Source organism: Castanea sativa, chromosome 12, assembly GCF_040712315.1.
Source record: "Castanea sativa cultivar Marrone di Chiusa Pesio chromosome 12, ASM4071231v1".
NCBI classification, from domain to species: domain Eukaryota; kingdom Viridiplantae; phylum Streptophyta; class Magnoliopsida; order Fagales; family Fagaceae; genus Castanea; species Castanea sativa.
The window spans coordinates 1,558,205-1,573,022 of record NC_134024.1 but is presented as its reverse complement, the minus strand read 5'-3'; the positions used below and the strand labels follow the sequence as shown (position 1 = coordinate 1,573,022).

Here is a 14,818-nt window from a genome sequence, read left to right as displayed (position 1 = left end):
ACATAGCATCTTACAATAAGATTTAAGAGCACTAACCCTAACAATCTCCCACTTGCCCTAAAGACTATTGCTCACTAATCTAACTCTCATTCCCTCCAAATGTGACTCGAAAGTCTTTTGAGGCAAGGCTTTGGTAAGGAAATTTGCTAGATTATTTGCACTTTCAATCTTTGCTACCACTACATCTCCACGAACAACAATGTCTCGGATGATGTGGTACTTTCTCTCAATGTTCTTTCATTTTTTGTGATTTCTTGGATCTTTGGATTGTGCAACTACTCCACTATTGTCGCAAAACAAAGTAATAGGAACTTGCTCAATTCTCACAACACCAAGATCAGAAAGGAATTTCTTGAGCCAAACAGCCTCCTTTGCCGTCTTACAAGCAGCAATATATTCAGCTTCCATGGTGGAGTCTACAATACAAAATTGCTTAACACTCCTCCAAGTTATGGCTCCACCTCCCAAGGTGAAAATACATCTTAAAGTGAATTTTCTAAAATCTAGATTTGATTGAAAGTCTGAATTTGTATAGCCAATGGGAATTAAATCCTCACTATGGTAAACAAGCATATAATTTTTCGTTCTCCGTAGATACTTGAGAATATGCTTTACCACTTACCAATGTTTTGGTCCTGGATTTGATTGATATTGGTTAACCATGTTAATTGAATAACAGATATCTAGTCTAATACAAAGCATGGCATATATGAGACTTCTCATTGTAGAAGCATAAGGAACTTCTCTCATTATATTTTCTTCTTCGAGAGTCTTAGGCCTTTAGTCATCAGATAGAGGAACTCTATATCTAAAAGGTAGTAATCATTTTTTGAAATTTTGCATGCTAAACCGTTCTAAAACCTTATTTATATACCTAGTTTGTGATAAGCCTAACATCTTATTCTTGCGATTTTGTCAAAGCTTGATCCCTAGAATAAAGTTAGCTTCACCCAAGTCCTTCATTACAAATTGGCTTGACAACCAAACCTTTACCGATGATATTACCCCTACTTCATTTCCAATGGGTAGAATATCATCAACATAAAGTACTAGGAACATTACTACTTTGTCTCGATATCTTTTGTACACACATGGTTCATCAAAATTTTGTTTAAAACCAAATAACTTGATTACTTAATCAAATCTGATGTTCTATGACCTGGATGCTTGCTTAAGTCCATAAATGGACATTTTCAACTTGCATACTATATGCTCTTGGTTCTTTGCTATGAAACCTTTCGGTTGAATCATATAGATTTCCTCTTCAAGATTGCCATTGAGAAATACAGTCTTGACATCCATTTGCCAAATCTTATAATCATAATGAGCAGTAATGGATAAGAGAATTCTAATAAATTTAAGCATTGCTATTGGTAAAAAGGTTTCTTCATAATCAATACCTTCTTTTTTAGTATACCCTTTCGCCACTATCCTTGCATTAAAGGTTTCAACATTTCCATCTATCCCTCTCTTCCTCTTGTAAACGCATTTGCAACCAACAGGTTTAATGCCGTTAGGTGCCTCTACAAGATCCCAAACTTAATTGGAATACATAGAATCTAATTCAGATTTCATAGCTTGAACCCAATGATGTGCATCTATACCATTCATTACCTCCTCATAAGTGTAAGGATCCGATTCAGCCTCTTTTAAGATAGTTTCATAAGTGTCTCCTAAACCTATAAATCTTATAGGAGGCCGAATAATTCTCTCACTACGACGAGGCACCTATGTACTAGACATCTCATGAGTAGTATCTTATGGTGTATCTAATACAACCACATCATCCTTAGTTTCATCTATTGATTGTTTAACTACAAGTTCATTCATTTCAGCCAAAACAACTCTATTTCTAGGAGTAAAATTATTCATATAGTCGTTTTCCAAAAATTTGGCATTTGTATTAACAAACACTTTATTATCCTTATGACTATAGAATAAACCTCCAACAGTTCCTTTTGGATACCCTACAAAAAATACCAATTCTGTTTTAGACTGTAACTTGTCAGATTTTCCTTTTAACATATGTGTTAGACAACCCCAAATGTGGAAATGTCTACTAGGCTTACGCCCATTCCACAACTCTACAGGTGTTTTCGGAACAGACTTTGAAGGTACTAAATTCAGAAGATACATTACAATATTTAAGGCATATCCCCAAAAGGAAATGGGTAGAGTCTAATAACTCCACATTGATCTAACCATATCTAAAAGAGTCATATTCCTCATTTCTGCTACACCATTTTGTTGTGGAGTTCCAAGTGCAGTCAACTAGGATATAATCCCATTTTTAGTCAAGTAATCCTTGAAATCCCCAAGAAGATATTCGCCACCTCGATCAGATCGAATGGCCTTTATGTGTCTATCCAATTAATTTTCAACTTCAGCCCTAAACTCTTTGAACTTTTCAAAGGTTTCGGACTTCCATTTCATTAGGTACACATAACCAAATCTAGAGTAATCATCAGTGAAAGTAATGAAATACTCATAACCACCTCTTGCTTGGATTGACATAGGACCACATACATCTGAATGTACTAGTTCTAGCAAGTCTTGGGCTCTTCTACCTTTTGCATTAAAAGGTCGTTTGGTCATTTTACCTTCCATACAAGATTCAAAAACTGGAAAACTATCAAAGTCCATAGGCCCTAAGAGTCCATCTTTGATAAGTCTTTGAATTCTGTTTGAATTAATATGACCTAAACGCAAGTGCCAAAAATATGCTTCACTTATAGAAGGAAACTTTCTTTTTAATGATTTTACATGAGAGTTATTACCTAATTCAAAATTATATAATTCATGCTTATCAGGAGTTAAAATATAATGACCATCCACAATATTGCCAGAACAGATAAACACTTTACCCTTCTTTATTACAACATTGTCTTTAAGGATAACACAATATCTATGTTTATCTAAATAAGTTGCAGAAATTAAATTCCTACAAATATTAGATACATAAAGACAGTCTTCCAATATTAAAACCTTAAACTCAAAGCATAAATTAACAACTCTAACAGCTACAACCGAAATCATGCTCCCATCTGCTAAGGTAAAAAATAATTCCCCTTCATTTAACTTTCTAGTCTCTTGGAACCCCTACAAAGAATTACAGATATGATTAGTACAACCTGAATCCACACACCAAGAATCTGTGGGATTTTGTACTAAATATATTTCAAAGAGGAATGAACTTATCATACCCTTATTATTGGCAGACTTAAATTTTGGACAATTTCACTTCCAATGTCCTTTCTCACCACAATGGAAACACTTTCCTTTGATTTTTTTTTCTTTTGATTTTTTTTTCCTTTGTTGGCAACCAATAAGGCAATTTGTTTACCATCTTTCTTAATGAAGTCCTTCTTTTTCTTCTTCTTACCCTTGCCTTTCGACTTAGGTTGGGAAGTAGAAGCTTCACCCATATTGGCTTCAACACTAGAAATATCAAGGATGCCTTCCGCTGCTACCAACTCATTCATTAATTTAGATAATGAATAAATCTTTTTGTTCATATTATAATTGAGTCTGAATTCCTTGAATAATTCCGATAGTAACTGGAGTATTATATCCACCTGGGATTCTCCATCAATATCAACACCTAAAACCTACAATGTGTTCAGATTAGAGATCATCCTAAGACAATGCTCCCTCATTGAACTACGTTCAGTCATTTTGGTATTATAAATTTGCCTCATGGTTTCTTGCCTTGCAGAACAGCCTTGCTCATCAAACATCTCCTTCGAACTTAGCATTATATCCGAAGCTAGTTCTACATCCTGCATTTGATGTTGTAGAACATTTGAGATAGATGCTAGAATATAGCACCTGGCCATCTCATTAGATTTCTGCCAACAATCATATCATTGTTTTCCCTCAAGAGAAGCATCTAATGAAGGAAAGCTAGGACATGGTTGAGTAAGCACATATTTGTGCTCTTCAAGTGTAAGAACAATGTCCAAATTTCTTTTCTAATCAACATAGTTAGATCCAATTAGTTTGTTTTGGTTAAGAATAGTAACAAGTGGACTAAAAGATGTCATATTCAAATTTGAAAACAATAACCATGAATATAATAAGTAAAATGGACCTTATCAATTTAGCATATAAACATATAGTATGGAATCTTAATAAAACCATAACATAATATATGCAACGACAACTCAATCTCATATTTAATATTCCTCAGCATAGAGTGAACATGAAATGCTATGATTGATTGAGAACTATTCACATTATTAGTACTATAATGATAACTCTTATCAAACACTAATAATATGCCGTTTTACATTTAGCCTCTAAGTAATAATAGTAAGAACTCAGTATAGAGGATATTATAATACTTAGTCTAGTGTATACTATTGTCTAGAATCATGTGTAACCACATTTCATCCCTTTAACAGGCTTATTTTGTAGTACCATGATAAAAATACTCTCCGCATGGAATGCAAAATTCAAGACTAAGACAAGGTATTTCATCAAACCACTATAAACCAGGAAATTCAATCTTGTAGAACCATGAAATAAATACTCTCTGCATGGAATGCTAAGCTCGAAGAAAAGACAAAATATATATTTCACACTACTATGAACCAACAATAGAGGCCGTGAGATCCAACTCTTGTATCTCTCTTCCACTAGATATTTTAAACTAAAGATTTTTAAGATCAAGAACCATAATAATGCTAGACACTTTGAAAACATAATCCTAATCTCATTAGAAATAAATTTCATAATCCTAGTATTAATACATATAAATATATATAATGTAATATAAACCCATATTACATTTAAAAATCCATATTATATTAATATAATATACGGATTGTTAAATGTAATATATGATTACTACATTATACATGACTTACATGTGAACCTTATATGATTATTAAAGGATTCAATACTTCCAAGGATAGGACAATTATATCAATTAGTCAAGCCATGCAATGAATTCCAACCAGTGCAATACAAAGTCCAAGACCCAATCTGTATGATTATTACATTATATAATAATACAAATGCATGATGGCCAATTGGTATAATAAGCCAAACGTTGCATAAAAGGTCCAAGCGGTGTAAAACGAAAGAAGGTCAAACGACTATTCTATATATATATGCAATCCGTATATTATATTGAATCCTTTAACACATGACAGTTATTTTCAAAAGTCATATATCCTTGGCCATTACTAAAACACGGCACAAATATTCAATAACTATCATGGCATATGAATATAACCAAATGATTTTCAATCACATATATAAAGATTAATTCCATATTATGACATACGGATTCAATCTTTTATCCATATATGAATCATGGCAAAACCATGATAATCAAACCATATCTACACAAAGATAACGGTTTTCTTAAAATCTAAAACTCAATCACACGTTATACAATCATGATATGAAAACCTAGCTCTGATATCAATTGTTGGAAAAACTAGTTTTGTATCTCATATAAAACACACAGCGAAAGCAATAAATATGGATCTATTTCATTCATGATTGATAACATACACTATGTAAATTTCAGAATTTAAGAACAAGATAGCGTACCTTGGTGTGGTGAAATTGAAAACAAAATATTAGAAATACTTGGAAACACTTTTAATCTTCCCTCCAATTCCATTTTACGCCCAAGAAGTATGGTCTCTCAATCAATTTCCAATGGAGAATAATCGAGTGGCTTCACTCACACATACACACCATTTCACAATGATGTCTCTCTTTTTCTTATTCTCTATAAAAAAATTTGTATGTTTCTCCCTCTATAACTAATTGATTATCTAATTGGGTTGGCCTATTGGGTCTTTCTAATTGGGTTTTAGTGTGTGGCTTGGAGTGAGACCAAAAGGGACCAATAAGACACTAGCTCCAATGGGCCTTGGACTATCCTGTTAACTCTTGACAAGTCCAAAGTTACCATTAATTATATTTAATACCACTTTATAAATATAATTGCACTCTAGGCCTTATTAATAAATTATATCCCAAGATTTTATTGTACATGCAACTCCTTCATAAAATATTTGCAGTAATACAAACTCATGAATGTAGACTGCTACTTTGTTAATTACTACATCTTATCCTTGAGTACTCGGTTTAATCCTTTAAAGTTATTCATCATATATTTATGAAATCCAATTTCATAAATATATACTTTAGTAACTTCTTACCAAAGTGGTTAGGCCTAACTCCCTAAATAACTGAACCCATTAAACTTATCTCAAGAGAATATTTTATATCTCCGTTAAGAAACTATGAATTCCATCTTGAGATTATATGTTTCATCAACACTAAATATGACTGTCCAACATACTGAGGTTTTAATCGTTACTTTAGATATCACTCTTGATATATCAAAACAACCTACAATTCATAATCAGGTCAATTATCCTCTTAGAATTAAGAATTCATGTAAATAGAAGTCGTGAGATTTATTATTCATTTGACAATCGTTAGGAGAATAATAAATCTCACAACGGTCTAATTCAATATGTCTTAACTCTTAAAACATGTCAACATATCAACTAGAAGTCTCCACTTTCATGATCAAGACAAATCATCTTAGTTGATACGTTATAGTCTTCGCAGATGAAATGCCCAATTTCATTACCGACTACGAACTAAAATTTTGAGTTTACAAAGAATTTGTGATTTATATCTTATATGACTTTTCACATAAATCACATATTATGCATCTCATGGACTATATGATAATGTCTCATATTCATGTTACCATTATTTTAGATAATAATAAAACAACTTTATTAATCACAATATTAAGTCATACACAATGTTATACATAATATCATACATAGCATCATACAATAGGATTTAAGGACAATAATCCTAACAGTTCCTATCTTAGGGGGACTCAATCGCCATACCCCTCCCTTCATGAAAGTTGTGGGGAAAGAAGGATCGAGGGGGCCTTTTTAGCTACTCCTATCCACCCATGGACCCAGAAGTGTCTACAAAGTCAACCCCAGATCTAACTATGGGTAACACTGCCGATATTTGTGTCTGGGCATCTACAAATGGGGCAATGAAATCCCCAAAGAGATGTGACTACGCCAGCAGTGCGAAGCCCGAGTTTGGCTATAGAAGGGTGTATATGTCATGCAATTCTTAATGAAGGGGAAAGAATTTTTCCAAACACATCAGATATATATATACACACATGAAAGCAGATAAAGGTGTAGTGGAAATTAAATTTTGCTATCCTATGTTTGAATGTGAAGGAAAGCTGTAAAGCTTGTGAAGAAAGCGATAAAGCCCCATGTGAAAATGCCTCAAAGTAACCTTTTTTGGGAAAAGGATTTTGGAAATTTTTTTTTTGTTTTGCTCTTTTGAAAAAAAGTCTACCAAGACATAGTAGAAACCCTTTTTCAAAAGGAAAGCCCCGGAGGCTAATGCCAATTTTTGTGTTTTTAAAAGCCTATGTCCAAAGATTATGGTTTTATCAAAAGCTCTAAAGGCTAAACTCTCAGGTATCCCCAGTGGAGTCGCTAATCTGTCAACGTCCGGCCCAAAATGAAGAACCGTGGGCCTTCGTTCAACCACCCATTGTGGCGACACTCTCGTGCGTGTGAGGCCCATTGGAGGCCCCTCTCAATGATTATGTGTGTGGATCACACAGAGTTTCAAGCGCTCTCTCTCTCTCTCTCTCTCTCTCTCTCTCTCTCTCTCTCTCTCTCTCTCTCTCTCTCTCTCTCTCTCTCGGCGGAGGAGGGTATTTGTCTACCTTTAGAGGTGTGGCAAGAACCTTGGCTAAATTTTAAGTAATTACCAAAGGTATGTGAAGTCGCCATCAATCATTGGGTTCTTCTAAGATGTGATTGGTCACCTATTTCAAGTTGATTTTATTACCAATCCTAGGCTAAGAAAAAGGGAATTTTTCCTAATCTAATATGGATGGCAAAAAATCTTGATTCTTGAGTCCAGAAGTTTAGTTATGTGTGGAGAAGGTGTTAGGCACCCCACAACGCCTATCCAAGGACGGTCCTTTGTTTTGATAAAACCTTAATTTTTGGAGAGTGGTAGTAAAAACATGATTTTGGCATTGGATTTCGAGGATTTGCATGCATAGGGGCTTCAAGGTTTGGCTTTTGAATAGGTTTGGTCCCAGTCTATGCTTTCCTAAAGAATTCGGGCAGACTACCAGATTTCCCGGCAAAAATCCAACGACGTGTCACCTTACTTTTACGGCAGAAATTAGGCATTACTTGCCTTAGGTGACATGGATTGTGACAATCACACCGAGAGGGGTTGAGCAGGTACATATATACATACATCATGCACAAGCACACAGAGCAGAAAAGTAAATTCCTACATCCCTAGAGCATGGCCAAAATTATAAGTGTAGGAAAGTAAACAGGGGCCGCCATACTCTAAAGATGAGGACAAATATTACACAACATGATATACCTAATACAACCCATCTAAGAAAGAAAAGAGGAAGGAAGGAAGGGGGTTTAAAAGAATACATAACCAAATGGGAGAAGCTAGACCCCTTAATCTACTGAATATAGTTGCTTGGCTTATATCCACATGCTTGCATCCTCACCCCTTTTGCTTGTGATTGGAAGATCATGCCCTCGCTCCATGCGCCCTCGCTCCTTGTGTGTACATGCAAAGGCAAAGACAAGAAACCAACATATAAACCATGGAAAGAAAAGATGCAAAGAGCATGCGAAAAGGTCATAAAACAAATAGGCATGATATACATGGCAAGCAAAGAACAAGGAAGCAAGCAAGCAAAAAGGCAAACAAGCATAAAAGCAAACAAAAGGTGGTGTCTGCAAGAGACAAATGTAGGTTTGGATCGAATGTCCATAACTTCATTGTGTTGAAGCATGGACAACATACTAGCAAGCAAGACTCATGCATTGACATGTAAGCAAGCTTGTAAAGATGCATAGAAAGCCTACGGGTGGCACAAACAAGTATGGTAAGCGTAGCATCGCGCGAAGCGGAAAAGGGGAAGGTATACATGGAGCAACCCAACATCCGGAGATACCTCCCCAAATGGTTACATTTGAACAAGGCCTCATGGGCATTAGACTGGCTCCTACTGGTGTGCATGGTATGCAGGCTAACTTCTCAGTCCCTGCTTCACTCAAGGTTGAGAAACTGATCTTGACGCTAGGACCCAATGGACTCCTCCCTGTTTGGCCCTGAGCCCACAATGATAATTTATTGTTCTCACTAAAACTCAAGTAATTCCCATAGATGGCACCAATTGTAAGGACACAATTTTGAGCCTAAGCCTAAAGGAAAAAGGTTTTAGGCCCAAAAAGCCCAATACAATGAATTTGTAGAGAGTGAGTTGGAAAACTAGACTCTAATAAATCAGATAATAATTATAGTGAGCCTAGACGACAAGAAAATAAGAATAAATTGATTTTGCTCAAAGAAAATCGTCCTCAACATAGTCCGAGGAGATTAGATCTTATATATTGTTTCTCTTGAATTTGGTTACAAGTCTGGTTCTTGATGCTACAATTTTTTTTCTCCCTCTTTTTCAGATATCCCCCCTGTAAGGGGATTCCTTCTCCATTATATATCCCTCTTTTCTGCAACTCCACCATCCACGTGTAGGTCAAGCTATCAGTTTTGATCCTTGTCCCATCAGTACCTTCCTGAAATCTTTGGGAGTTGCTGTAAGGCTACTTACCATTGTTCAAGTATCGCCTCCACATTAATGGGGCCAAATGGTTAACTTCAGAGCATTCAATGCGGTGGTAGCAACTTTCCCTTAGATATTTCTTAGCTTCCCTCTATCCTATATTTCCCTGATGTTTATCCTTACCCATAGAACCGTTCGAAGTGCTGCCTTTAAGGGCAGGCCAATCCATCTAACCTTTGCCTTGCTTAGCTGAGGATGCACTCCTCCTCGGACTACCTCCCCAAGCCTTTCCATCAAAAGTTTGCCCATAACACTCTGATTCGCACTTCTTCCCTATTCTCCTCTAGTCCTCGGACAAGGCCCACAGTCCAATATACACTTAAGGGCCCTTTATCCTTACAAACTCCTAGGAGCTTAGATAGCCCATCTTTGATAAGCAACTTCACATGATGCAATCAAGCAACTTCACAAGATGTGAAATCATGCAATAAGACACAACAAAGGCTTATGTGATTATGATGCTATTCTATTTAACATAAGCCAGGAGGATATTTAGTGTATAGGGAATAAATCTCAGGCCAAACTCTCTTTTAACTTCTGGCATGAATCCCGAGTTAGTTTCAATCGTGATTTTCCTTTTCATTTTCTAAATGTTATGTATGTTGTCAGACTTTTTTTTTAGTTCTAAACTTCCAATTACATTCTTGGAAAAATAAGATAAAATAGTATTAAATTATTAGTGTGATTTATTGGCCACCTTAAAATCCTAAAATATTTAGTAGAAAATGGAGTGATAAAAAGAAAAAAGATTTTGATTTTTTTTTTTTTTTGGGTTTTTCATTGTATTTCCTAATATGGTTCATTTGAAATTTTCCTTTATTTCCTAGTAGAGTTCATTTGAATGTTTCCTTAATTGTTGAGAAAATAACATAAATCAATTTTTTTTGTTTTATATGATTCTTTTTTTTTTCCGCTTGAATTGTTTATGATTACATTTTTTTTTCTTTATAAATGTTTATTAATTTGATATGGCAAATAAATAAGGATGCTTCTGTAGACCTTTTACCATTAAAAAAGGGTCAAGATTAATAGAAAATCTTTACTCAGTTAGATATAATTCTCACTCTTAAGGATAACCGTTCAATTCCCATGTAAATAATTTTTTTTCTCTATTAACTCTACTTATAATTTTTTAAATAATTTTTTCTTTAACCAAAATTGCCATCTATTCATTATATGATTAGATATTCCATTCTAACCTTTTGCCTTTCTTAAAGTAATCATTATTATTCTCATATAGAGTTAAAATCTCCTTTATAAGTTAAAAAAAATTAATTTTTTAAATAATTAATTTAATTATATTATTGAAATAAATTGTTTAATTTTACATGTACTTTCTATGAAGCTGTGCATTGTACGGGCAGAACAATATTATATATATTGTTCTAATTTATATTTATATTTATATTTATATTTATATATATATATATATATATATATATATATATATATATATAATAGAAAGGATGGATTTCTAATTTTCTAACTTTAATCACAAACTCACGATGTAGAAGTAAAACAACAAGCCATAAGCCGCCACTGGGTGCCCCAAAGACTAGGACAAATTACTAAGCAAAATAATAATAATAATAAAGTCAATTAGTAAAATAAACAATTCTTTTTGAATAACACATCCACACGAGGTGCTAGTTTTACGTTTTTATCTTAATCAAACAGGCAAAATTCTATGTGCTCGGTTTAAACAAAATTGATGGATAATAAAATTGTGCTTCATATCCAAATCTAAGCAACAAAGGATGGGTCTCAAATCGTTAATCAAAATTTTAGTTTAAGGTCTGGTGGCAATGGCAGTAACACAATAAACCATAAAGCTGTCACTCCCATTAATTTGTTTTCTCATTCAATCTCACACATAAAAAAAGGTGAGGCAAACACTCTAGTGATAATTCATTATCTAATCCAATAAACAAAGGGAAATATAAAGAACATCAATATGCTGATGGCAGTGGTGGTGATTTTAAAAATTAAAAATATAATAACCCACAAACCATGCCATTTCAGAGTGGGAAATGCCTGTTGAAAGTTTAATAATAACTTGAGCAACTCATGGTAAAGCAAGTTATATCTGTCAATTAGAGGCGGAATTGTCGCATTAACTGGTTTAGTGGGTAATAGGGTTGCATTTTTGCGGAGGTCTCAATAGAAAACATCCATATAGTGATAGCGGCGGCGATGATTGCTGAACACCCCCCCCCCCCCCCCAAAAAAAATCCCATGCCATATTGGATTGGGGGTTGCCCTTGAGAGTGATCTATATCCAAGCCATGGTGTCCTTGGATAGAAACTTGAACTACAACACGGGAGCGACGCGACCAGCTTTGCTGTTAGATCGACCCCGACATTGTTTGTTGCCATGCATTGTAGTGTGAGAAGTACTGCTCCTTTTGGATACGTACTCATCACCATCATCATCTCATGCAAATTAGACTTTGCAGGTTTACTCATCTTTTGAAACATTTTCATGAATATTATATGGGCTATGTATATAGTAGTGATGGTTCCTTTTTTGTGGAATATATAATACGTAAAAATCAAATTCATCACATATATGTGACAAAATATGGTACAAGTGAAAAAGATAAAGAACATTATAAAAATAAAAATAAATTAATTAAAAAGGAAGAAATGAGCACGAAATTGAGCATGGGTTTGTGTGTATATATATCATTCACCAATTCTAGCAAACCGAAAATTTAAAGTTCACTATTAAAAACACATATAACCCAAGATTTACATTGATTGAGAGAGAGAGATGATTAGAAATAAATATTAACAAAAATAGGTCTTTATTTATTATTATTTTTAATTACACCAAGAGGTAGTGATGGAGCTACAAGGACCTTGGCAGACCTATTTTTATTATAGATTTCATATAAATTATGTTTACACAATCTCCTCAATTATTACCCAAGTAATATCGACTAGCTTCTGCAGTTTGGTAGAAGCATCAAGTAGTGGTGAATCACGTATCGGGGGGGTCAATCTGTATTCATCATTACATTCTACACGTTTAATCAGTGCACCACTAAGTGAATTTAGCGCTTCCTGATAAGACTTTGCATCTGAAGCTGAGAATGCAGCATTCAATTTCACTTGTATTTCATTATAATCGGTTTGGCAATTCTGAAGTCGAGTCTTATCCAATGGGTCTGTCAGCGTTTTAAGAATATTTGGGATTTGATCAATGGTATTAAGTACATGACTAACTGTTATAGAAATAGAAATGAGAACAAGACCATCCAGATTAGCTGTAAAAGTACGTGCGTCTGAACGTAAAGTTGATTGGCAAAACTCGTAGTCCACGGTCTTCTGGCAAATATTTTTCAAGAAGGCTTCGTCAACCAAGGCATGAGAAACTTGGCAGAAAAGAGAGGCGACTAGTAGAGAGATTACCAAGATTGATAGGCAGCTAATTGGAGAGGCCATTTTCCAAGTTCTTGACAAGAATGATATATCTTTTGAATTCCTAGTTATAATATCTTAGGTTGGCAAGAAATAGAGTTGTTTTCCACTAAAATTTTCTAAAAAAAACTCTATCTCATGCCAAGTTTATTTAGGAATGTTAAGAGATAATTTTCCTTTGACACGTTATTTTTTGATACTACCAAGCATAGGAAAACGAGGAAAACCATCAAAATAAACAACATTACATTTCTAGAAAATTAATTAGTTTTCAAAACTCAATTTTTTAAAAGACTATCTCATTTTTCTATATTTAGTAGCAACCATAAAATGGGTTAAAAAAATATTTTTTTAATTTCATTTATTTAACTTGACATGACAACTCTATCTATGTTTGGACTCTCTTTTTTAGCTTGCCGAGAGATAAAGTTGTTTTTTAGAAAACAACTATTTTCCATGCTAAGCTAAATAAGAGAAAGCAAGAGAAAATGAATCATTTTCCAAAAATCCATTATTTAGAAAAGTATCTCATTTTCCTATATTTGGTAGCAACCTTAAAATGAGTTGGAAAAATATTTTTTAATTTCCTTTATTTAACTTGTCATGACAACTCTATCTATGTTTGAATTCTATTTTTTAGCTTACTGTGAGATAAAGTTTTTTTTAAAAAAAATAATTATATCACATGCCAAGCTGAATAAGAGAAGCCAAGAGATTGCTTTCCTTTATCACATTTTTTAATAGATCTTTTTCTATGATAATACCAAATACAGGAAAATGTGAAAAATTATCTTTATATAAGGTTTTTCATTAAAACAGCTAGATAATAGCTCTCACGGTGTATGAGAAAGTTCAATAAAACATGATATTAACTAAAAATAAAATGATTTTATCTCTACTTTAATTATATATATATATATATATATATATATATATATGAAACGTGATAGTTATTATTAGACATTTATTTTAATTGTGTTTTATATAAAATATTAAGGGAAAAGTTTTGATGCATACTAGCATGCAACAATTGCTGCATAATGGTTTATGTGACAGCAAAAAGAAAGCAATATGTCTCTAAAAGTCATGTGCAATGCACATTTTGGGAAAGTTTTTTCTACATAATAAGTTATGTGGCAGTAAAAAGAAAGTAACATGTGTCCAAGGGTCATTTGCAATACACATGATTGGGTGGACAATTGGACACATGTTGCTTTTTCTTTTTCATTTTTTGCTGCCACATAACCTGTTATGCAGCAATTGCTGCATACTAGTATGCACCAAAACCTTTCAAAAATATTAAATTTGATAATTAAGGTATCTATTAATATGTATTTATAATGATTGTGCTTGAATATGGAACCTTTAAATACGTAATTATGATCATTATTAATAAATATTTTATTATGAGTGTTTTTATATTAAACTATCCACTCTTTCAATTTTTTGTAGATAAACTACATATTTAGTCCCTAACCCTGTATGTCAATTTGATTTCTAGCCTTTCAAACATATTAATTAACCCAAACCTTTTGGTATTGTGTCAAAATGGTCATTGCCGTTAAGTGGTGGATGGAAAATGTTAACGTGGCTAACTACCAAAATAACAAATATTTTTAATGACACCCACTGTAAGTTTCGTGATCTATACTGCTTTTAGATGACATATCAGCAAATCAGTTCCTTCTTGCAAAGGCA

The 14,818-nt window shown here is 33.6% G+C and overlaps 1 protein-coding gene across 1 annotated transcript; it reads right to left on the bottom strand.

Annotated features, from left to right (window-relative positions):
- Nucleotides 1-12,601: 12,601 nt before the first annotated feature.
- Nucleotides 12,602-13,144, bottom strand: LOC142619441 (putative invertase inhibitor). Its single transcript, XM_075792538.1, has one exon. It carries the CDS (start codon nt 13,142-13,144, stop codon nt 12,602-12,604), a length of 543 nt encoding a protein of 180 aa, XP_075648653.1.
- Between the last annotated feature and the right edge of the window lie 1,674 nt (nt 13,145-14,818).

What these genes read in the sequence shown, in the direction of transcription:
- LOC142619441 (XM_075792538.1), bottom strand. Translation starts at nt 13,144, where the DNA reads ATGGCCTCTCCAATTAGCTGCCTATCAATCTTGGTAATCTCTCTACTA.